This window comes from Diadema antillarum, unplaced genomic scaffold, assembly GCF_040938485.1.
Source record: "Diadema antillarum isolate AM-2024a unplaced genomic scaffold, OU_Dant_1.0 seq00000768_RagTag, whole genome shotgun sequence".
Taxonomy (NCBI): domain Eukaryota; kingdom Metazoa; phylum Echinodermata; class Echinoidea; order Diadematoida; family Diadematidae; genus Diadema; species Diadema antillarum.
In genome coordinates this window covers 119,213-144,788 of record NW_027271658.1, presented here as the reverse complement: position 1 = coordinate 144,788, position 25,576 = coordinate 119,213, and the positions used below count along the sequence as shown (strand labels likewise).

General features: G+C 38.5%; 1 protein-coding gene across 1 annotated transcript in view; it reads left to right on the top strand.

Annotated features, from left to right (window-relative positions):
* The window catches only part of LOC139738789 (connector enhancer of kinase suppressor of ras 2-like), a 119,250-nt gene that overhangs the window by 48,753 nt on the left and 44,921 nt on the right, over positions 1–25,576 (top strand). Inside the window, exons 2-6 of the mRNA XM_071649428.1 lie at positions 937–1,100; positions 9,194–9,408; positions 14,030–14,162; positions 18,044–18,226; positions 21,674–21,742. Of these exons, the coding sequence (XP_071505529.1) occupies positions 937–1,100; positions 9,194–9,408; positions 14,030–14,162; positions 18,044–18,226; positions 21,674–21,742 (764 nt within the window). The remainder of the gene's footprint in view (positions 1–936; positions 1,101–9,193; positions 9,409–14,029; positions 14,163–18,043; positions 18,227–21,673; positions 21,743–25,576) is intronic.

Below are 25,576 nucleotides of genomic sequence, written 5' to 3'. Positions count from 1 at the left end.
ACATGCATACAAGAAATTCAAACAGAAAATACACTACTTCAAGAGATGACTTTTTAACCTGGTCTTAAACTCATTAATTGTAACTGCTTGTCTTACAAACAAAGGGAGATTATTCCATAATTTTGGTGCAGCGTACAAAAATGCCCTGTCACCAAGAGTAACTTGGTTTTCTGTAGTATAGCTCTCCTTTGATATGAATTCATCACATGTAGTACATTGATCCTCTAGGGAAGATGATTAGAAGAGGCAATATAGCTTATTAAATGCAGATCTTCAATCTGTCAGACATGACTAAAATCATTCTAGCTTTGTTGGTGTGAAACATTCATAGAATAACATGTTATGACTCACATGTGTCCCTCAAATAGCAAGTTAGATGCTCGGCAGTGATTATGATGCCATGATATTGAATGCAATTAGCAAGCGGATCCATGCGTTGTGATGGAATAGAGAGAGGTGTGCATTGTGGCAGACCCAACGTCAAGAAAACATATATAATGCTAAATGGCAGGGTGGCATTATGACCAATGAGGTGTGGGCCCAAGGCCGGTGATTCATTTCACAGGATCATTTAGGCCACGAGTCAGGGGCAGTAGGACATACTCCCTTTAATCATTGATCTCCTTCACTGCCTGGGTGTGTAATCACAGACTAATGAGAGTTTGGCCACAAAGGATACCATTATCAGCATCCCAGCATTTGTTACCCAGATGACCAAATGAGGTAATAACTCCAGTTATGAAGTTTGCCCTAACATGTACAAGCTTCTGTATAGGCTTGACTGGATTGTATTGTTCTACGAAAATGTTTAAAAATCTTCAAAATCCCATTTTCTGGTTAAACAGTGTATCATATGGCAAGTGAAATCTTTGTGTATCTGAGAAAGTCAAATTCATATGATAAATGTGGTGTTATATTTGATGTCATTATGTGCAGGTCTGGACTCCGTTCTCCATCCATACATTAAAACTGTGCTGACCAGAAAGGTGACTGGAGACCGGCTCTTGTTGATGACTGCTCAGGACCTAGAGGAACTGGACATAGAGAAAGTGGGTCATCAGGAAATCATGCTGGATGCCATCAACCTGCTTTGTAACCTGGTGAGAAGTGGGCCCTGGACTGTGGGATGAAGGGGGAGAGGGATGACTGGGCTGTGGAGTGGGATGGCTTGGCTTTGGAGTAGGGTAGACAGTGGGCTATGATTGGGCGCTAGGGGTAACACCTAAATGTGGAAGAGATGGATGAGGGGTGTAAAATAGGAAGGTAGGATAACAAGAAGGAGAGATTAGCACTGATTGATATCTGTAGATCACTTGGAATTGTAAGTAAAAAGGGAACATAGGGAGGGTTTTCTTTTTCCATGTATAGGGATCATTACAAGTTACCAGTAGTGATGAAGGAATAACAGCTGACAGATATCCAGTTCCAGCAAAATGCCTTTGGTAACCTCACTGTGACATGGTATAACTGAACTTTGGGTTGAGACTGATAGTGAGTGTTGTAGGTATCCATCCTGTCAGAATGAATTAACCCAAAGGCGAAGATAATTTTACTCTGAAAGTTACACAGACAAAGTTGGAAAAGGTACTCAGTATACACAATGGCAAACGAAAAGAGCTGTCATGGTGGCAATATTGTGAATTATTTTCACCTTTTTTTTTTCTGTTTGATATTTCACAAATGTTTGTTTTCTTGGAAAAACAACAACAGTCATAACCTCTGCTCATGGTTTATGATGGATTTGATATTCTTACACATCCTCTCAAGGAAAGTGCATTTCCACGAATATGAAGTGAAAGGTTTGGTGTTTTGTTGTGTAATCAAAACAAGTTAGGAGTTTTGATTAAGTGGTTTCATATCTAGGAGTCATCATTTTCTCATTCTTTGTATTCAAGTAAAATATCCATTATGATGTTGTTTTGCTTTCAAGATAATCAAAACAACTGTTTGCTTCTTTTTCTGAGTTTCTTTTAAAAAACCGATCTGAGGTACCGCATTGGCTTTCTATATGAGAGAATAATATCCAATATTATGGGTTTTTAAGAATAGTTCACGTACAGCGCACCTCTCATGTTGCAATGTTCATCATTACTAGTAATTTATTGCGTTGTCCGAGCAAGTGATTTACATAAGCCCTTCATAACTAGTTGTGTAAATTGTGTGCATAGATCTATTGAGAGTGCACTTTCCAACAAGCTCAAATTGTCTTTCATGTTTAAATGTGCTTCGTCAATGTATGCCAGTAGAATTCAGCAAGACCTTCCAACACAGCTTCTGTGATGCTTGTTTCTGTTTCTATTCCCTCTCTCTCTGCCTTTCTCTCCCTTTCTTTCTCTGTCTCTCCATGTCTCTATGTCTCTCTATCTCTCTCTCTATCTCTTTGTTTCTGTCTTGGTCTCTGTCAGTCAGTCTGTCTGTTTCTCTCTCTGTTTCAGTCTGTCCCTGTCTCTGCTTCTCATTCTTCTTCTCCATCTCAAATTCTACCATTATCTCCACCCCTGCCTTCTTTTCTCCATCCTAACTGCTCTAGTATTGCACAAAGAAAGCAAGTTCCGCTATGTCATGGTCAGGCAGGAGGCTCAAGTGGGCCTAACTTGTCCAGGAAATGCCCCAATCGTTGAGGGAAATGCAATAACCCCCTATGTCCGGTACAGGACATCCTAGCCTTAATGTGAGACTTTAAGAGCTATGTGATTGTTTGTAGATGCCATATGCCTCTCTGTCTGAAGTGGAGTCATGTGATGCATAAAATGGATGTCTATGGTCTCTTTTGATGAGATTTTCAGCAAGCATTCACTGTTTGGGAATTGAGCAATGACTGCTTGTCGTATCTGGGGAAAAAGTGGCATTTCACTATAGAAAGGGCTTTGAAGCAAAGTGGTGGTCCAATAAAGCATTTTACCCATAGTCAAATTTCAATCAAATTTCTGTTTTAGAAATATTCAATCATGCCTTGGAGAAAATCTTGTTCATATTTTGAAATGATGTTTTAATTTTGATATAGCAGCACATTGGGTGTGTCAGGAACTAAATTTTGCCACTGTGAGCTTTGCATAATTATTCGATTGATCATTGTACTCTTCTGTCAGAACTCAGAAGTTCACAACCCTTATTTACAAGTTATAATTCAATTACACTGGTACATCTTTATAGCAGTGTGTGTAATAATAATTATAATGATAATGATAATGCAGCAAAAATTTTAAATCACACTTATTGAAAGCAAAATGACAATTGACAAAAGTGTTTATGAGGCAGACATTTTAGACAATCTGTATGAATGACACAGCCATGTGTCATATACCTGAGATTAACAAAAGATAAGGCTACTTGAAGGTTAGGTGACAAGCAAGTAAATGTCAAGAAATATTAGCCGTGATTATGGTGCAGTTTTTTATGTGAGCAGCCAAGTCATTGAGTATCCTTTGTAGAGTCACTCTGAAGGCTCTTATGATACAGAAATTCAAGGAACTCTTCTCTTAGATGTCAAGCTTGGTGGTGAGATAAACTCAAACTTAGCTGAACTATTATAAGTGCTACACTGACAACAATGCTACAGGGGGAGTTATGAGGGTAAGGTTTGCAAAGGAAAGTAATAGTGCCACAAGCCCTAGACACTATGCTGTCCTGCATTTAGGAGTAACTTCACTTTGCTTGAATAACACTGACCCATTCCAAGTACCCTGGGAATTTCAGAGACCTGTAACTTTGATGAAGGCATGGTAGGGCAATTTATTTTACATTCAGAAAGACCCAAAGTATTGTTGAATCCCCAAGACTCTTGCAGCAAAATACTGTTCTGTGAATCTTCATGAGCAATATATTGGTAGTCACGCAAGGAAAAAGCAGAGCAAAACAAAACAAAACCACCAAACAAAACAAATTAACCTAAAGCTATGATTTCTGCCAGCATTGGTTTCTCTGTTCATCTATCTGCCTGTCTGTCTGTCTGTCTGTTTGCAAAATAACTTTAAAAGTTGTGAACGGATTTGGATGAAATTTATAGGAAAAAATTGATCATGGCACTTGGAACAAATGATTACATTTTGGTAGTGATCTGCATCACTATCTGGATCCAAGAATTTTAAGAATTCTTTGAAGAATTTTTTATCATCGGCAAATAGGGCCAAGAAACCACTGGGGAATTCAACCTATGTGTACAAGTTGTATGTGAGGTGCGTATACGCGCACTCGAGGCGTAGCAGGAACCTTAGGTAGACACTAGAAAGGATTTGTTATCTTTTGAAAATAGGGCCATTTTCAGCATAATATATAAGGGTGGAAATGAGCTGCTTGGTGAAGGTCTGTGCTCTCCGAGTGCTTTTATAGCTTTTTTTTTCTTAATTCACTAGTCAAAGATAATACCACTCAAAGTAACTATTTGTGACGTACGTGTATCTCTGTCTGTACATCTATATATATTGATCTCTTTATATATTTCTATATCTACTTACTTATCTATCCAGAAAGACAGATCTAGTAGGAGATTCTCATAATCATATGGGCATTTTATCATTTATCTGAGCATCATACCATGCCACCTTTGTTTCAAAAGCAGTAACAACAGAGGAAATTTTCAGTAAAAGTGACTCCAAACAAATGGTTGCAAAATGCACACTTTTTTTCTTAAATGCTACAGCATAGCATCTCTAATTGCAGTATGAATGGAAAGGTGAGGTATCACAACTCTTAATGCTTGATGATATGTTCACCTTACCTTATGCTCCTTTATAGATGACTCTATCCCTTTAATTGGCTAACAAGACCAGGTGTGCTGCCAATTAACTAATAGGAAGCCAGAAGCTAACATGCTTTATCGCTTCATTTCCTGTCAATGGAATAGTTGTTTACAGTTTTAGTTGCTCAATGAGATGACTCAGAACTTTTTGCTTTCTCTTACCCAAATCAAATCTAGTTATTATGCATACAAAGGTGCATTGTCCGTGAAATAAGAGTGAAAAATGATACATTTATGAATGGACAGAACTTCAAGGAGAGTTATGTTTCAATGTATTTGGCTCAAAGTATCGATAAATTGTTTTATTATGAGATGTCCTTGGTACAAATTCAGAGTGTATGTGTCAGGCGTCTTTACAGGAATCTAGTTGATGATCACGCATGTACCCTGGTCTTGCTCTATTCCCATAGAGAGGAAATAAACACCATGTCACATTATTCTGATATCCTGTGTGTGTGGACGTGTCTCTGTCTATGTGATCATGCATCATTGTCAGTGAACAAATTACATGCTGTCATCAGTAGAGGGCAGTGTTGCATATTACCAACCAGTGTCCCTTTACAAAGGCACTCTATTGCCATCCAGTGTACCTCATCCGCCGCATACCTTAGAAATGTTTTAATAATCATTTAATTGTATAAACACATTTGTTGTACCATTGTATAGAGGACTAACCACAAAGGCTGTAGGTTAAAGACTTAAACATGTAGTATGCAGAAGTCGCCCTTGAAAAGCACATGATGCACATTGTCATTATTTATTAATTTATTGAATTATTGTTTGTTTTTTTAAGTGATGAGCAAAAGACCACATGACATGAACACTAAAAATGTATTGTTTGTATTTGTATCACATGTGTCAATGCTCAATTTATTGACATAATATTTCTCTCAGCAACAGTATGCATAGTGCTGCAGGTAAAATGTCAATGAACAAGGCTACTGTATCTGTGAGAGATGTTAACTATCAGAACAGTGCCAAACTTGGACCCCGTTTACAGTGACGGGCCGGCCCGCTTGAAGGTCCTCGGACTCGCATTTTCATGCGTTTACACTGCCTTGTCGAGCAGCGGTCTCTGAGAGAAATCCCCTCCTGCATGTATCCTTTTCTTCGTTTGTAGCGCTCTAATGGACTGGGACTGTTGGAAACGAAAGGGTTACTGTATTCTGTTAATTTACTCCGACGTTTGATTACAGAATTTTAATCGTAAAAATAAGGGTAAACAAATCAGATGTACATATATAAAGATCTATTCTGACCTGTCAAGAAGGAAATAATCTTTGAAAAAAAACTGAGACAGCAGCCGGTTTTCTATGTATGCAGGTCACCGGTCCCAGCTGCACAAAATGACACAATGGAAGTGAACGCAAAATGAAACCAAAGAGCACATATAAAAGTGTACGATCTTTGATGAAACCAAGCCGGTGCGTGATGTCAGCAAGATTTCTACAGCTAGCTGAGAGGGCAGGACGCGCATTAGGGTCCGCTTGCGTTTACACCAACGAAAGGCCGGCCCGAGGCCGGCCCGAGACCGGCCCGAGACTACTTCCTCTAGGTAGTCTTGGGCCGCCATTTGGTACCGCAATTTGGTACCCCATTTGGTACCGCATTTCGACTTTTGTGCGTTTACATCAACCGAAAGGCTGGCCTTTTGGTTGGTGTACACGGGGTCTTGGTGTACTACTACTGTAAAGTCCCGTGTATACGACGCACCTTTTTTTCGTCGAAAAACATGAAAAATCGGAGGTGCGTCTTATACACGGGTACAGTCGAATCACGAAAAAAAATCTGTCACGTACACCCAATTTTACAAGGTCAACTTGGGGCCATGTATGCCCATCGACATTCGGAGGGTAAGCAATCACTAAAACTTACGGATATATGAGCGATCTTTCAATCTGGACACACACAACAGCTGTAAAAACGGGATAAACGATACATCGGTCTTGTGTACCGTAGACGTAGTTACGATGACCGATGTATCAATCTGGCCATAGACAACATGCAGCTGTATTACGTGATGCGATGTAAACCTACTGGGTACCGATGTATATCAGTCTACCAAGCTACCAACAGCCAACCTAGTAGCTGAAATACGCGATGTACAGGTATCATTACTAAATTACCGATACCGTGAAACTTATCGATGTACTAATATCAATCTGGCCATAGACAAAAGCCGTAAAATACGGAATAGGATCGACACTGTGTCACCGTAATGTGAACGATGTGTGAAGCATGTTCAAATGGTGTATGCATGGCGCGTTCGTTTGCATGCTCTTCATAATTCACGATCGAGGCCAGGATCGAGGATAGTATAGCTAGCTAGCTAGCTAGGTACTGCACAGCTAGCAAGCCTTTTGCTAAGGCAGCAGCTGAAGAGAGGCTCTCGCAATGCACGTGCACACAACGATCGGATCGGAGCGCGCTTGCCCGTTGCACGCTGAGTGTGCAAGTCCATTGCTCTCTGTGTGCGTGTGCTGAAATTACCGGTATAGCGAGCTGCCTTTTGCAAAAGGCTAGCACTGTACATACATACAAGCATGATCGATACAGTACAAGAGACACACGTTACTGGTAATCCCTCCAGGCAAAACAACAGTGAGTGTAATTACCGTACGCACCATACGTCTCGGTGTACGATCCCTCTGCTACACTTGTTACTGTTTTTCTTATTTTTCGTAATGAACCTTCCAGTCTGACATGCGTCAATATGCGAGACACCCTATGTATGATAGCAAAGATCGTACTGTACACTCATGAGTACGATCTTTGATGATACATGTATATGCTACCACGATTGAAAGGCAAAACAATAGCAAGTGAGTACCGAGACAAGTCTCACATTTTGCGTCTTCCATATTTTGCCGATGTCCGATGAATACCGTTAAAAGAAAGTATAAAAGGAAACAAAAAATAGAGCAAATACATGCTGCATTCTAGGGAAATTTTGAGCTGAAATAATATGTATGACACACACAATATTTGCGTGGAAATTTTCGTGTTTTTTTTTAATTTTTTTATTTTGGGTCCGAAAGTAGGGGTGCGTCTTATACACGGGTGCGTCTTATACACGGGACTTTACGGTAATAGTTGTTCTATTGTAATGAGCAACAAAGCCTATCAAGCCGTGTGATCATTTTGGCTGGATGATTCATACTCATTTCATTTTTTTATTGCATGATTCTCCAATCAATTCATCAGGCTAAATCCAACGTGTGAAGACAGACTTAATAGGTTTGAGTACCCTTGGTGTTAACCCGTCGAGGACGAGTCCCGAGTATACTCGGGCAGGGGTCTGTGGAAAATGTGTGTTGTAGCAAAATCAGTCCGTCCTCAAGGGGTTAAGGAAGTTGCAGTGCAACAATGTTTCATCTATCCCTTCCTGAGAATAAAGCAACAAGGTATATTGTTTACACAATACTGTATCTGACAATATCCATTGAACATAAATGACTTCAGATCACACCTTAGCATGTGAGTCATATTTAAGGCACAAACTAATATAATGGCACTGACAACAAGCAATATTGTGCAGCAACATCAGCATAGTGCACAAACTATCCCTCTTTTGATTTGCCACTTTTATACTTAAAAACATAGGTAGGGAGCGATGGAAATTTTATCTTTTGGGGAGGAAATGTAAGTGACACAAGCACCTCCAGTGAGTTGCAGTGACTGCAAAGTAGATCCTGCTCAACAAGCAAATGTTTTCATAATCAATGGCATAGATTGAACTGCATATATATATATATATATATATATATATGTCCTGCTTCATGTGTAATTCAAGGTTGTGGAGCTTACCAAAGAAAGGACAATAAATCAGAAATGTTACAATAGCCAACCTTTAGCAGACAGCATTATCTTAATGGTAAACATATTCTCTGTATTCTGTCCAGATAGAATTTTTACTCAAGCCTAAGTCTGAAAGATGAATGAAAGGAATAATGGTTTAAAGTCACATTCCTTTGTCAGCCATGTCAGTGGCATGTACTGGTTTCTACAGATGTATAAATGCTTTGGGGAGACCCAGAAACTTATCTCAGAAGTAATAACATCAGCTGCAGTAATGGTAGTTGTGAGAGCTCAGGCATTGATAAATTGTACAGAATAAGTAAATGAAAAGTTTTCAAACTATTGTGGAATTGAGTATGATTAGAGTATTGGTTTCACTTTTGGTTGGCATTTAACTTATGCCTCCCAGGCGTGGTAATGACACAAGGACTGGATATATGACATGTCTGACTCCTGGTTTATGATACAAAAGTCATCTAAGTGATGTGCATTTATATTCAGTATTTGTGAATAAACAAGTGCATTTCTCATAGGGCTGTGTTGATGAAGGGTACTGCAGGTTTCATAGTCATGCATCTGACCATTCCTGTTCCCTACCACATTAGGGGGCTATCAAATGGCTGCTAGTTAAACATGCATTCACTGGTCTCTCTGCAGCATTATCGCCAGAGTGTGGAGGACCTACAGTCTGTTACCCTCAACCTCAACACCAGGACCAACTGCCTTGTCAAGTTCCTTCAGAGTCGTAGTCGCAATGGCTCCTATGGGGGCAAAAATGACACCAGCCAGGTGCAGAGTCTTCCCGCATCCATCCTGGTTCTTGTCGCTGAAATTGTGACGGCAGCAAAGACAGTCATATCGTGGCTAGATAGGTGAGGTTTCACACTCATTCATCTTTACGTTCACTCTCTTCTTAGCCTTCAAAGACATGTTAACCCATGAATCAGGAAAGTAAAAGTGGCATGTAGGTTGAGCCATGAAATAGGGAAATCATTATTAGTTACAGGGATGCCAGTTTTCCGGCAATAGCCGGAATTCCGGCTTTTTCATGTTTTGGTGTCCAGTTTCCGGCTTCGTGATATTATTTCCGTCTGTGTGGGAAAGCCGGAAAACACGAGAAAGAAAGAAAGAAAGAAAGAAAGAAAAACGAAAAAAATATGATCATCTAAACTTACGGGACATTCACTTTCACGATTTCCGTAGTATGTTTCGCATATACTTGGGCGTGAGAATATCACAAAACGACTGTCCTGCAAAACTAGCGCGATGTTGCTGCTGCTAGCTGGGACATGCAACACGTGCGATGATAGCGATCGAACAGTGTGTGGTGTTTCTATGCCATGTACTATGTGCGGTCGGTAGCGGTGCATGATTATACTGCGCTCTCGCTATAGCTACAGCGCTGAGACGGTGTGGTGAGTTGATTGAGTCAGCTGAACGAAGCAAAACTACGGATTTTACGGCACTAGGACTTCTTTATTTTTGCTACAAATTCCTTTTTTTTTTCTAGAATACGACCACATTATTGTCTGGAAAGCGTTATACCAGCACGTGCGATCGCGATCGAACAACGTGTGGTGTTTCTAGGCGATGTACTATATGTGCGGTGCATGGATCATGCTGCGCTCTCGCTATAGCTACAGCGCTGAGAGAGTATGGTGAGTCGATCGAGTCAGCTGAACGAAGCAAAACTACGGAGTTTACGGCACTTGGACTTCTTTATTTTTGCTACAAATTCATTTCTCTGGATTAGATTTGAGGGAAGAAGAGCCCTCAGAAATGCTCAGATTACACCAGAGAGCATCTAAGAACCCCATCAGAGCTTCCAGGGCCCTTGAGCGGGCCCTGGACCCCGGCCGCGGGGACTTCGCGCTTCGCGCTCGTGATGTGCGCTTTGCGCACATCAATTTCGTTCACAAAAAAAAATTCCGGCCCAAGCGCAATTTGCCACTGGCATCCCTGTAGTTATAGGTATGTAAAACATGTTAGTAGGGCTGCAATAAAGGATCAGCTCAATAGGAAATCGATCAAATATTTTGCATGATTTGTCAGTGGTATAGTCATTGTAAAGATGGGGCCATACACAGATGAGCATTTACAACTGTAGCTAGCTTTTATCAGACATGCCCAAGTACTCAATATAACTCTATCATTACAGGAAGTGTTACATGGTGGAAAACTAGTTTTAAAAAATAACAAGAAGCAGGATCTGCAGGTGCATGGCAGTAAGCATTAAAGGAAACCAAAACCCAATGAGCAATGTGGCTTGAGTGAAAGCAGTCAACATTAGTAGAACACATCAGTGAAAGTTTAAGGAAAAGGGACAATCGATGCAAAAGTTATTCATTTCTAAAAGTTTTGGTGTTGGAACTACTGGATCAGGAGACTACTGGAGTTCATGACATCATGTGTGGACAACAATATAAAGAAAATATAAAGAAAATTCAACATGCTTTCACTTTTCTAGCATAATGAAAGAGCTCGTGACTAACTACTTTCAGAAAGCAAGGGGAATTATTACTACCCTTAACATATGTCAGTATCAAGTTGATGGAATGTGTAATTTTCATGAAAAATGATTTGTGTGTGTGTGTGTGTGTGTGTGTGTGTGTGTGTGTGTGTGTGTGTAATTCTCTAAAGTGATATTTCTTTATATTGTTTTGCACACATGACATCATGAACTCTAGTAGTCTCCTGATCCAGTGGTTCCAGCATCACAACTTTAAAAATTCATAACTTTTGCATCGGATGTCCAATTTTCCTCAAACTTTCACTGATGTGTTCTACTAATGTTGCTACTTTCACTCAGTGAATCCATATTGCTCTTTGGGTTTTGGTTTCCTTTAACAAAACCTATCACTGACTACATGGTGAGTACTAGTCTCTAGTCTATATTGACGTGTAGAGAATATTGTGTACAACTAATGTATTGTTGTTGGGCATGTTATACCACCTCTGCCATTCCATAATTATGCAGCTTCCGGTAGTGTAGGTAAATCATGGATGTTCAAATGCCAATCAGGCTTGCTGTGCATTAAGTGTCATGACATAGTCTCTAAGTGTGTGTGTGTGTGTGTGTGTGTGTGTGTGTGTGTGCCAAGCTTTCCTGATCACACACAACAATATCAAGTACGTAAACCCAATCTAGTGCCAAATAGATTTGTTTGCTGAATGCTACCATGGCACATTATGCTCTCAGCCAAGTTAGTGGATTCTAAGACTAAGAACAGCTCAAGTTCATTCTACTTGCTTGACAGATTTAGATTAGGGTCAGCGCTATTAAAATTTCCTGTAAAATTGAGCAGATATATGAGTCTTGTGGGTGTGTATAAGATATTAAACTTAAAACCCATGGGCATTTGTGACACTTTATATATTCTGCAGAGAGCTTTGAGTTTGAACCATGAGTTATTGACGTAATCATTCCAGATGTTTGCATTTATAAGAACGGATGCCTACATGTGCTTCAAAGAACAGCTATTATCATTATGTGCCAGAGCCAAACAATACTTTATGATGATTTTTATAGCATTCATGTCTATAAAGACTTTCTAGAGTTTCATATTGTGATTATTTACTCAAAGATTAAATAATGAAGAGAAAGAATGAGATACATAGCTGCACATTTTCTTTCATCCACAGTTTTCTTTAATAGTTATAATTCAAACAGGCTAGGATAAGCTGTGGTTGTGAATAGAATGCTGAGAATACAAATTCAGTGTGCATGTCTTTGCTTTGTGATAAACTTATGTCTTAAGTCATATGTGATGTTCTGGACTCTGTGTCAATGAGTGCTCAAATAATAATAATTTAATAAAGACATATCATTACCTTTGAAATTCTGATGTCTGAGAGATTAAAGGACAAGTTCACCTTCATAAACATAAGGATTGAGAAAATGCAACAATATTAGTAGAACACATCAGTGAAAGTTTGAGGAAAATTGGACAATCGATGCAAAAGTTATGAATTTTTAAAATTTTTGTGTTGGAACCGCTGGATGAGGAGACTACTACAGCTTGTGAGTCATATGCGTACAACAGTATAAAGGAAATATAAAAGAAAATTCAACATATTTTCACTTTTTTCGCATAATAAAAGAGCAATTGACTTGCCTCTTTCTAAAGGCAGGGGGAATAATATTACCCATAACATTTATCGGTAACGAGTCGGGGGAATGTGTACTTTTTTCAAACGATGGAATTTTGTCAAATTCTCTTTATATTTTCCTTATATTGTTGTACGCATGTGACATCTAAGTTATTCATACACTGCAGTAGTCTTCTCATCCAGCGGGTACTTCAAAAAAACTTCAAAAATTCATAACTTTTGAACGGATTGTCTGATTTTCCTCAAACTTTCAATGATGTGTTCTACTAATATTGCTACATTCTCTCAATCCTTATGTTTATGAAGGTGAACTTGTCCTTTAAAGGGACTTTGTGTATGGAGAGAGAACATTCTCTGTGTTAGAATGGTGACAAGAATAGGAAGGTGATTTGCAAGTAGGGGCAATTACCTTTAAAGTTTTATACCTTAAAATCTTCACATTACTGGTCACAAATCTTTGTCTCTTTAAGTGCTCTGAAATGCAACTATTAGATGTATATTTTGATTGTGACATTGATCTAAGCCTGTGGTTTTATTATTTGTTTATGGATAGAACATTCGTTACCTATGCAATACCTACAAAGGATAGCTTTTCAAAATAAAAAAGAAAAGAGACCAGAGGTTGTATTGCGATACCTTAAGATCTCTTGTTGTCTGTATTCAAATGTCATACATGTGTGTATGTATAAAGATCATGGGTACTAGTCAACATGCCTTGAGAATATATTCATGAAGAAAAAAAAATATGGTGTTTGTATTTTTGACAAACCAACTTTGATCATAGTAGGGTCATATTGGGTTATTTGTCCAAGTTGTGGGCTTATGGTAGAGGCTAACATTTTGACTCTAAAATACATTCTCAGTACATTTTCTCTGATTGATAATTAATTGCTTTAATCATGGTCTATATAATGTATACCTCCATGATCACAGAACCGGTCATTGTGCCATAGGAGATCAATCCTGGCCATTGTTTGGACAGCTACCAAATTCTGTAGTGTTAAATCATATCGGGCAACTACCATCAAAGTTTGAACATTACCAGAAATTCCTAGACAAGTAAAAATACATTGGAACGTTCCATCACTGTTGAAACCAGCTCATTAGTTATGCTGCATAAACTGTACTTTTTTATCATGACATGAGAGGTGCCTCATAAATTTGTCCTGAAGCAGCTTTCTTTTAATATTGTTGTATTTCATTTCATTTTTAGCCCATATTAATGACCACTATTGTATTTTGTGATTGATATTGACATCATTTCTGACACCATGAAACTATTATAATCACTGACTGCTATTCTAAATATCCATGTGTGTAGTCTGTAGAACAGTAGGCACAGGTTCTCATCATTGTCATGAATATTCATTTTCTATTAACCAGACCGCCATTTGTGACTGGAGAGCACTTCTTCAATGTGTTCAGGGAAGATATCCTGAAATCAGCTCTGGAACTCACTCACTGTGTGCAGCAGACTGGATCTTTGCCAGAGCTAGAGGGGAAACTCTTAGAAATTGTAAGTACATGCTGGAGGAGGGTTTAAGTATACATCTACCTGACATTCTCCTTCAAGAAGAAAGAAGCAAATATTAACATACATCTCTAGACATACATACAAACATATGCCAGAGTATTGCATATATACTGTATAAGTATGCATGCATATTAATGGTGTGGAAAATAGGTGTGTAACATAGTTTACAGTGCTTGACATTGTCACCTTAGAATTTACAGCCCTTTTTTTAAGCTTCATTTTCTGTCATTTCAGATGGACACAAGGTATGTTTGTGCTCTCTGGTATGGAGGCAGATGGTATGAGTTACTGCGGAAAATATACTTTGGGTATATGTGCAATATTATCTGCCACTTATTCTGTCTACAATATCTTTTATCTCAATTAAGACAAAGTATAAACAAGGACAGCTGCCTGTAGTAACCTCTATGTAAGGCTATCTAGCAGCCAATCTTTGTGCACATAGATTGCAATCACAGTAATTATGCATTACTCTGATGCTACCTGCCAAGCTGAATGCTGATGTCATGAATCTCTGCCGCTGATACACTGCCTGGAAGCCATTAATTGAAACTTGGCAGAATTCCGGGATTGCCGCTACCTACACCTCCACTCCCTTCTGCACTCTGCGTAGGGATGATTGTGCTGTAATCTGTGTTGTTTAATTAATCTCATTTTGTGAATCATGTCACAGATTGTTTGTCAAGATAATTTTTAGTTGCCTGTTGATTAAAAAACCCTATTTGCTGCTGGCATTCTCACTGATATCTGTGATGAGCAAACAAACTTTGCTCTGAAATTAATCCATGCATTTCTCTGAAGTGATCTTACGTAGTCAAACTGTCGATTCTATTTTTTTTAAAAAAGGTTCTATATGAGATAGTTTCACAAGATCATGCTTAAATGAAAGAAGAAGAGAAGATTCATTTATCAAGTTTCATTGGAGAAAATAGCAACTGTGATACAGCCAAAAATAGGAACATCTCATTTTTTTCCAGTCATGACAAATATGTAAAGACAAGAAATAGGCACCTTTATTTTCTTAACAATATTTTTGGATACCACCAGATGGCAAGTTGTGATGTTTTATTTGCATTTGAACCAGAGAAAACATGATAAATGTATCAGATATTGTTGATACAGAGAAGGAAGCTTGAAACTGGATGTATGATTATATGAGTGACACAAAAGTCTCTTACTGTTGAAGAGTACTTTACCCAGTATTGCCAATACCAAGTATTCTTTGATACCCATACCTGTAGGCAGTATGGTTCTTTTGATTAACCACTCATATCAGCAAACTGTTTATCATGACCTAATGTAACAAAACTGCTATATTTTACATGAAATTATTGAATGTATTCCTACTGAACAATAACAATTTGAGGTAATGTGAGTAACACCTCAAATATTTCCCCAAAAGAAACACATCTGGGGGGCATTTCATGAAGCAGTTTGGTCAGATATTTTTCTGACAAACTGTTACAAGCTGCTGAAATCCTTGCATCTGATTGGTTGAGAGCAAATTGGTCCACTACTTTGTTGGAAAAAATGCTTCATGAAATGCCCCCCTAGGGTGATATGAGGCAATGCCAGGTGATTTGTCGTCCACCTTTTAAGGTGGTCGAGGTGAGGTAATTTGAAGGACAATTTCAGTAGAAACAGAGTGGATAACAATATCCTTGATATGCAAAAAGTCTCAAATTCTTAGCAGAAGGTATAGTTATGATCACAATGGTTATTATGACAGATGTGTTTGCTAGAAATATAAACACAGTCTTCCAACACTATGTAGATCAATTATTAAAACCAGAAGATGACATCTCCAGTAGATGACATCTAGGTTGACCTAAGTCTTCTCTGTATAGTTCTCTTCCGTTGTTGTAGGTTACCAGTGTTTCATTTCACCTTGATTCCTTATCTCGTTTGTCTAGGTTTTGATTTATGACTAACAGTTAAAATGTCATCAACTTCAGGTAAATATCCCATTCCTCCCATTTCCTAGCTGGTAGGAGGAAGTGGCGAATGTTAGCAATGGCCTGGGAAGGATGAGACATACGGCCAGTTCCTCCACTCTTTTCACCAAAGTCTTTCAACCATGGCACGTACTCAGTCCTGGCAGCAGAAAGCCAGTAATGCCAACTACTTTTAGGTTGTCTAACAATAGAAGGAAAACAGCCTTTTCAACCACAATGCCTGTGGACCCCCCCCCCCCCCCCCCCCCCCCCCCAACTGAATGAGAGAGAGAGAGAGAGAGAGAGAGAGAGAGAGAAAGAAAGAATGCTACTGACGAGCTTCTGAACAAAAGGAAATGATGGTGAACTGAATCAGTGTGTGGACTCTGTGGGATTGAACTCGTCAGGTGTAAAATAAGCCTGGCATGAAGGAAAAAAAAAATACTTAGTGTGTGATCACTTCCTAGTTTAGCAGTGGTATGGGGCCTCTCATCAGAGTTTGTTCTTCAGGTTGGTAGTGGGTTCCTCAGACTTGGCTGGAGTTTGTTGTAATCTACTGCTGAAGTAGGTCAGTAGCTGTGCTTTGGACAGGATTCACTGTATAGTGTATACAGGCTGGCAGTCTAATGGACCAGAGTTGCATGGACTATGTACTGTTGTCGGATGTAAGTTATAGTAGAGTATGTTACAATGTTCAGTGGTGTTTTGGTACACCTATATTCCAGTGCAATGCTTTTTACATGTGCAAACATACATGTATACGCAGTGTCATTGGTATTTTCAAAGCAGCTTTAAGATGTTCGTTTGTTTTTTTAAATGGAATGGAATGGAATGGAATATACCATTTATAACTTTTTTTGTGGAAAAATTGAAATTTCAAGGAGTATATCTGTTTGTTATGTTACTGTTTTTTATACTGAATTTCTGTGTTTTTGCATGAAGACAAGTATGAATACACACTAGTAGTAATGTGTCTGTATTCCTGATCTTAAATGAAAACAGGTTGTTTTGATCTTGTGTAGAAATGGACCAAACTTTGATCAATATTCCCTGTCTCAGACTTCTCACTTGAGTTGACATTGTTCCCTATGTATAGAGGGACTCCCCCTTAGAGGGATTGCTAAAGCAAGTTCCTACTCACAGTCATGTAATCAATATTTGTATTCAGCTGCCTTGAGAACCCATTGATGGGTGTATGATGTGCCTCAAAGTTTCAAGTGGTTTGCCATCTGTGATTTCTGGGGCATTGCTTTATTTGTTCAAGTTTTACATGATATCGATGGATCTCATACTTTTACACTTCTAGTAATTTGTTGATGTACTTGATGCTACAGAATTTGACAGTTTCTAGCAATATCCTATTTTCTTTCAGATAATTCTGAGAAATACTGGTGGAATAAGTCAAGAAGTTCAGATGGAAAAAAAAAGATAATTAGAGAAGAGTATAATCTGACAGGAACCTCACCACTTTTTTCATGTTTGAATCACTCAAATATATTTCTGTAGGAGATGCTCATGCCTCTAAAATGTTTGTCCAATCTTATCCAATGCTGCATGCTGATAGGAAGGATAGGACTACCCTGATTTTCTTGTAATAGATCTAATTCTTAAAATCTTTTAAGGTTTCTGTTACAGTAGGATGTTTAGTGATTGAAGGCTAACAGTGCACCATTTATTCTTTGTAAGATATGTATGTGGGTAGACCCTTTCCAGGGCCACATACATACCCAAGAAAGATTACGTGGTGCACTGTTGAGCCTTCTACCACTAAATAGATTCATGATTTCTTTTTGTCTTTAACTCGTGCATGGACAGCTTGAATTGCAAGAAGATGTCGTTTACTTTGCCTCCCCCTGTTTGAATCTCTGTAATGTCCTGCAAGATGTAGTTGTTACTGTGACACTGATATTTTCCCCCTACTATCTGCAGAGCCAAGAGCTAGGCCAGCTGAGTGATGACCTTGTCAAGAAAGGCTCTGATCCTCTCATCATACAGACATCCACCATTGACTTTGTCTCCATCAAGAAGAAACGTACCGACGAGGAACTTGGTTTGGAGATCAGAACTTCAGCCATCGACGGCACACATCTGATCACGTGTGTCAAACCCACGGTAAGACTTCTCACTGTCGCTATGGTGTTTTACTTTCTTAAGTAAAAATAACTATCATCCCTGATGTTTTTTAAACTATTTCTAAATGATAAAGAAATATGTAAGTGATCATTTAATGTGAGATGATCATCATAATGGTGTCTCGAGGAAATTGCATCCTTATTCTGCTTTGCAATTAAGGTTGTCAGCAATTTGCTTCTCGTTGAAGATTTTTTTTTATGTCTGCTCTGAAATGGAAAGTTTTCTAATTACCTAGTAATCCGTCCAGTTATCTTTCCAAGGAAGTAAATGTGAAATTGATTTAATTGTGACTTCGTGCAAATTTTTGAATAGTCAAGAGTGCATGCAGCTGTACTGTATGTACATATTTGGATGTACACTTTGTGCAAATTCAGATTTTTGTGCTCAGATTTTTCCTAAACATATCTTTTAGGAATTTATCTAAGGTGTCGTTTCAATCTTTTCCCAAATATATTCCCAAGGAAACATGCATTAAGTTAATTGATGCATACAAAATATTGGATGTGCCTTGTGTAAGACTTTGTTGAAATATTTATCAGTCAGATTCTATTATACAACTTTGGATAATTTCAGATAAACTCACTTCCTAATTTCTCACCTTCTCTGGGTTCCATGTATTTGGAAGAATTTATCAACAGGATCTCTAATTACTTTTCAGGCAAACTCTGCAGAATTTTGGCCAGTAGATATAAGGGCTGATTGTGAAAAATACCACAGCTTGATTCTGTACCAAGAAACTATTAAGTTGCAAGGCAGTCATATTGGCAATAAACCAAACAGGAGTATAAATGAGGATCACTTTGCAAAGGACAACAACAAACCCATTTGTGAGGTTGCCACACAGGTTTCCATGGTATCGGGAACAAGTTGAATGGCTGACACTGACTCATCTTAGAGAAGAGTTCATCAAGTCAAACCAAGCTTTATTTATGTCTCTAGCACCTGAAAATAGTGTCCAAGGCAGACAGAAATAAACAAAGAGTACTATAGGCCTACATCATAGAAATAATCCTCACGTTGCATCACACGCTATATAATCTGTGAATCCCCTCCTATCCCCCCCCCCCCCAAGTGTAAATAACAAAAGGCAATACATATTTCATACTTCCTTTATTGACTTTTCATAGCAGAGCAAAATTACACGAACAAAATGATAGAAGTTTCATCAAAATCAAACATAAAATATTAAAGAAAGTTGTGAAATGTGCCACATGTGTACCCTGAATACATATAGATTGAAGAGATGTCACCTCACAACTCTCCCATCTATGGTTTGTACACAAAACATTTGGACCTGACGTTTTGGGCCATAGTTTGGGAACTACCAACACTTTTCTTTTGAAAGCATCATTGTTGTTTCATGACTACAACAATTTGATGCAAAGGATACTTCCTACTCGGGATAATTCTCAATTTCAAGAACATTTACTACTTATTGATTTCAAGACAAAAGGAAATTCAGTAAAGATTTGTATACAGTTAAATGGGAGACTTGTGAGATTATGACATCAATTTTTCTTTTAATTTTTGAGTACCATACTATATAGTAACAACTTATATTACTAACTTGCAAAAATGTTGGAGACTTAACCTTTCTTACTTGAGATCTGAGTTTGACAAAACTGCTACCATTCCACTTGTCTGAATTTACTCTTTTCATTAAAATCAATTTGGATATGGTGGGGACTTGCACTTGAAGCACAAAGTAACAATTTTCTTAGCAAGTGTGTTACATTTTACAAAGCCTGTAGATACAGATGACCTGCATACACACACCAGTCTGCAGTCTGTTTATTACAAACACACTACTCATGTGACTTGAGCAAAAGATCAAATTACAAACAAACTTGCCTTTGCAACCACCTTGGTGTGAAGGTCAGTTCATTTGGTTTCTCTCACAAAAAGTTGGCATATAATTGAACCTACAACATGTATGTGTTAGAGTGTACAGATCGACTTTACATTGAGTTTCCATCTGCATGGTGATAAACAGATCAAAGTTTGCAATAGGGAAAGGTTTACAGTCTAGAATCATTACTAGGTTGTGTTTGTTTTGATTTTTTTTTTAAATTGATATTCCCCCCTCTCCCCCACCTCACATCCGTCATTTTAGAGGCAGCAGCAGCAAAACCAAATGTCAATAGCTTTGGGTAGAGGAGTTGTGGAGTACCATGCCCTGCCTCACTCTATCTACAATGTATGTAAGAAAACTAGCTCGAGCAGCGAAGTCAGATGTCATCATAACAATATGGTTAATAGGTAAAATATTAGTTTGGTTGCTGCTGCATTTGTAGTAAATTTATTACTAAGAGTTACACAGTTGCCTGTTACATACATCTGTAATCTTTCTTCACATGCTCCTCCAGTCAGTTTGTGCAGTCTTAGTGCCAGGAACATCTTAACCCTAAAAAGACTGGGCTATTTTGGTAGCTCGAAAGACTGGGGGGGGGCCTAAAGGGCCCCCCCTTAAGATCTCGGCCGTGGATCGCACAATGGTAGTGTGCGATGTAATCTACAAGATCGTATATTTAAATTTTCCAAAATAGTCTTCTTTTATTTTATTTTGATTAATTATGCTAATTTATGCAAGAAATCAGACTTTTTTATCTTAATCAGTAAATAAAGCTCCAAAAGTGCTCATTTTTGGTGTAGATATTCTTTGTAGCATTCTTAGCAAATGTACTTCAAAAAAAATTCGGTATCAAAATTAATTTCTTATTTATTTTATTGTTTTATGAATTTCTTATGTATTTCTTTGTTTTTTCGACCTTTTGTTTTTGTTGTTTTTTTCAGCAAAATTTGTGGCAGACCCTTTTTGAAGCATAATACTACTAAAACAAATTGATTTTAGCCATTGAGAGTAAAAATAAGCATATTTATATGAACCATGTGATAAAACTCAATTTGTATTGACTTTGTACACAAAATCACATTTTTGAGCCATTTTCGGTCTCACGTGCATGTACAAAAAGTTATGTAACTTCAGAACCGTACCCCCGGGCATCACAAATTTGGTGTCAAAATGTGCGGGAAACTCGAAAGAAAAAAGTCATAGAGCATCGCGGCGAGAGCATTGCGTGTTGCCGAGTAATCGCGCGAAATGTCGAGGGGGGGCCTTTTAGGCCCCCCCCCCCCCCAGTCTTTTTAGGGTTAAGTTGTATTCTGTATTAAACTTTTAAAAATGCAGGTAAGCCTTTGTTGAACAGAGTGTGGTAAAAGTATCACCAGTGCATCTATATGTCAAGTAAGGGTTGAATACTATGTAGACCCTATATTGTGTCTTATGAACATATCACACTCTCTTTGAAGATTTCATTTTTTCCATTTGTGCAACATTCTGATTTATTTTACTTAATGCATGGTAAGAGGGCAATTACTGACACCCAACTGATATTGAAAATTGCATTTGTTCTTTTTGGATCATAGAGTGCTGCTGGTGCTACTGATAAAGTTCACATTGGGGATGAGATTCTGCAGGTTGATTACCAGACAGTGGTAAGTTTGTAACCATTGTGACAACCATTGGTTCCTTTGTTGTTACAATGTTTGTATAAAAGCAAACTGTCAATGGCACTGGAGAGCCATTTTGTTGTGTACTAAGGTCAAAAGGAAGAATTTATTTGGTGTGTCAATCACAACACTAGCTAATCAACAACAACACAAGATCTACTTTCATACAGTGTATTAAGGTTTAAGCTGTTTATATTGTGTGTGTTGCAAAGTGGACAAATCCTATGATTGCTTCATAATATTTGTAATCTTTCTTTCAGGAACCAGCATGTGATATTTGGGATCATTTGTTGTGCCTGTTTTTCACTGTGATATTCTTTCTACTACCGCTACCCATGTTATCTTCAGTGAATTAATATGTGACCTTTCTTTTTAAAGGTCCTGAGACAGCCCACAGACCTAAATCTGTGGAAATTCCAATCTATATGTGGTATTTCCTGTAGAACATGAATCCAGTGATTATTTTTCGTCAAACGCTTTCGATTTACGGCTGCCGCTGGATAATGAACTTGACAGGACACGCCCCCTTCAAAATGCCCCGAATCTCTGGAATCGAGCTGTCAATCAACGTGACGTAATTTACGTCAGCAAAGGAAGGCAGTCTCGCTCTGGGTGCTCCAATCGCACTATAGCGTATACGACAAGGCGTGAGTACACAAGCGTTTTAGCGGGATATTTGACTGATAGCTGCCGATTAATTGTTAAATAATTGTTGCTTTCGACCAGCAATCACAAGGAGAATGACATCGCCAATTGAGTCAGATTCGGAGGATTCTAGATTCAGCTCAAGCTCTCCAGAATCTGACGGAGATGTTGATGACAGTGCCGAAAATGACGGCATTCAGCCTTACAGGTTTGAGCCCGAAGCAAGCTCAAGCGACGCCGAAGAAGCTGAAGAGGGGGACGGAATTCATGGAGTAGACGCTGAAAGCCGTCTGGGCAATTGTCACTGGTAGGTGATAATTTCAATGACCTATGATATATATATTTTTTATAACGATCATGGTGCTTAGAATCATATAATCATGGCTATCTTGTCGTCCATACAGTGCAGTGCATTAGCGAAGCGTTCGTACACTGCCGTTTACGCTACGCCGCTCGCTGTCCCGAGCTCCTCCGTCGCGCTTACATTGTGCGTGGCGTTTGCTTTGTGCACTGACAATGTATGCATGCACTGTTCGGACACCTGCAATTACTGCACCGGCCACTTTTATCGGCCTCGGGCCACCTGAACCCGAATGCATTGTGTACATAACACTGTACTGTATGTAGATGACAATGACAATGACAATGGCGTTTGCTGTGCTGTGTGGCGCTGACGACGCTGGCTGGACTATCGTATCGCTCATTCTTATTGTGAATTTGTACTTCCCAGTAATCAGAAACTTTTTAAGGCTTGTTGAAACTGCTTCACAGATCTAGCAGTACCGTACTCAGTATTCATAATCACATTAATCATACTAGTCTAGAAAGAATCTAGATAACTCCACAGGAGATGTTTGGGAGGTCTAGATACTTCTTGTCCAAGTACAAGATCCGAGAACTCTAACAGTTATTTGTGTGTTAGTGTGATACTGATGATAGTGATATTGATATTCATTCAAGTTAATGAATGACTTGCTATTTGCCATTTAGATAGGCCTACGGGTACTACAACTTTAGATAGTAAACATTAATTACGACGCGAGTAGGGCGCCTACACTGTAATAGTATCAATATACATGTCTGACATGACATCGTATTGACGTGAAACTGTAATGGCATGCTCATCCTTTTTCTATCCAGCTCAAATCAAGGTTATTAATATTATCTACAATATCGATGTACTACACCGTACAGGTATTTCAATTTCTAGATGATAAGCAGCATGCCACATGAGTGTCAATAGCGACAATACACTGTTTTATGCGAGTAGCTTACTGGAGTCAACATGACAATGATACATGGTTATACAACATGTATGTTTAGGCCAGATACAATTCGTCGGGTGCCCGTGCATTGGCCGCTAACGCAATACAATTTATATTGCGTTAGCGGCCAATGCACTGGCACCCGACGAATTGTACTTACACATTTATTGCATCTAGACTATAGGAAGAAAGCAGTGACAGAAGTGTATCAAAATGTAAGTTATACATTGTGATAAACATGTTTCTCATTGTAGATTATGATGAATAATGTAGCATGCAAGAAGTGTCGGGGGAATTAAAAAAAACAACAACACCTGTGTAGCCTATCATAGACTATACAGGCCTACACTGTGGATGTCAAGTACTGTTACGTAAGATTGACTCGTGAAAGGTAGATTACATGACAGCTAGAGGAGGCTAATGTGTGTGCAGCTGTATTCGTGAAGAACACACTTCTTCATGACATGGCACAAGGTTTTCATGTGCTTTTTATACGTTTTATTTTTACAGGTGTTCATGCAGTGGGCAGTGCCAGGCAATGCCGACCCTCCGGGAGAGCGTATGCTGTAAAGAGGTAGCACGTGTCGTAGAAACAATGGACGACGTAACTAATGAACTGGACGGTGAAGAAACAGATCCACTGGACTGCATCACAGCGCATCCTGGATTCAGCCCTGTCTGCCTGAATCGATGGGTTCTCAAAACGGCATACCACCAATACAGGCAGCAGTATGGAGACCAGGAGAGAGTGGATGCAAGTATAAACCAGTAAGTGTGATCTTGGTATGGTATACATGTACAGTACATTGATTTCAGTATCAAAAATTTGCATGCAGTGTCTCTCAATAGGCCCTCATAAGACTTTATTTTTTCTGTAATTGTCAACAACAACAATTGTATTTGTGCATACATCTTCACACATAAAGGATTCCTTTAATCCGTGCACAAAATGTACAACTATTTCAGAAAGACTTTTGGGTAGATTGGAGCCAATAGCATGCCCTTGCAGGTGATTATACCTGAATTTGTTTTGTGATTAGTTCATTTCAGATTCCAAACAGTTTATAGTTTCATGATAAAACAGAGCAACAGAACCCCCTGCTCATTCAGTCTTAGGGCAGTGATTTATGAAGCGGCAATAATAATCCAGTACACTGAAGTGTCAATATTGTCTTTGTCTAGACAATGAGTTTTTGTTGGCACAGCAAGTACACCAGATGACTTTTCAGTATTATGCACCTCATCGATATACATTTGTACATAGGTACATTGTACATTCCCGAGTGATTCACACCAATATTTATATAATGTCATACTGTAATTGTAACATTATACCTTCCATAGTGTTGCCTCAAAGTACATACTCCTGAAAGTCTGTGATTTCTGGTCTCATTGTAGATGAAATTATAGCTTTTTGTGTTCAGTTTCAATGTTGATCACAATGGACCTGTCTTCCTTCATACATGGCTGATATACATTGCATAATTTTAGGCTTTCATACATATATACACTGTATATTTTGGGGGGATGCAGTCCATCATTTACCATTATATTGCATGTGTTGCAGGAGTTTTATTTTTTTTTTTTCCAATTTCATTTTGACAAGGAATTTTTGCTTTTCATGACTGTAGAACTTGCATGTTTCGTGAGAGTGAAATTAGGTGAATATTGGTTAGATTTGAGACTAAGTACATTTTACAGTAGGAACTTTTCAATCTGTACTACTGCTGTTGAGATTTCTGAAGTCAATCATGGAAGTACATTGTACAGAACATGACATTTTGTTTTCTTTCTATGACATGCATCAGATATTGAGTACTTTCATGCATGATGACTGGACAGAAATACAAATGTATTTCCGGTTAATATTGCGGTCAATATTTTTCTCTTTTCTTTTGTTATACTTGAA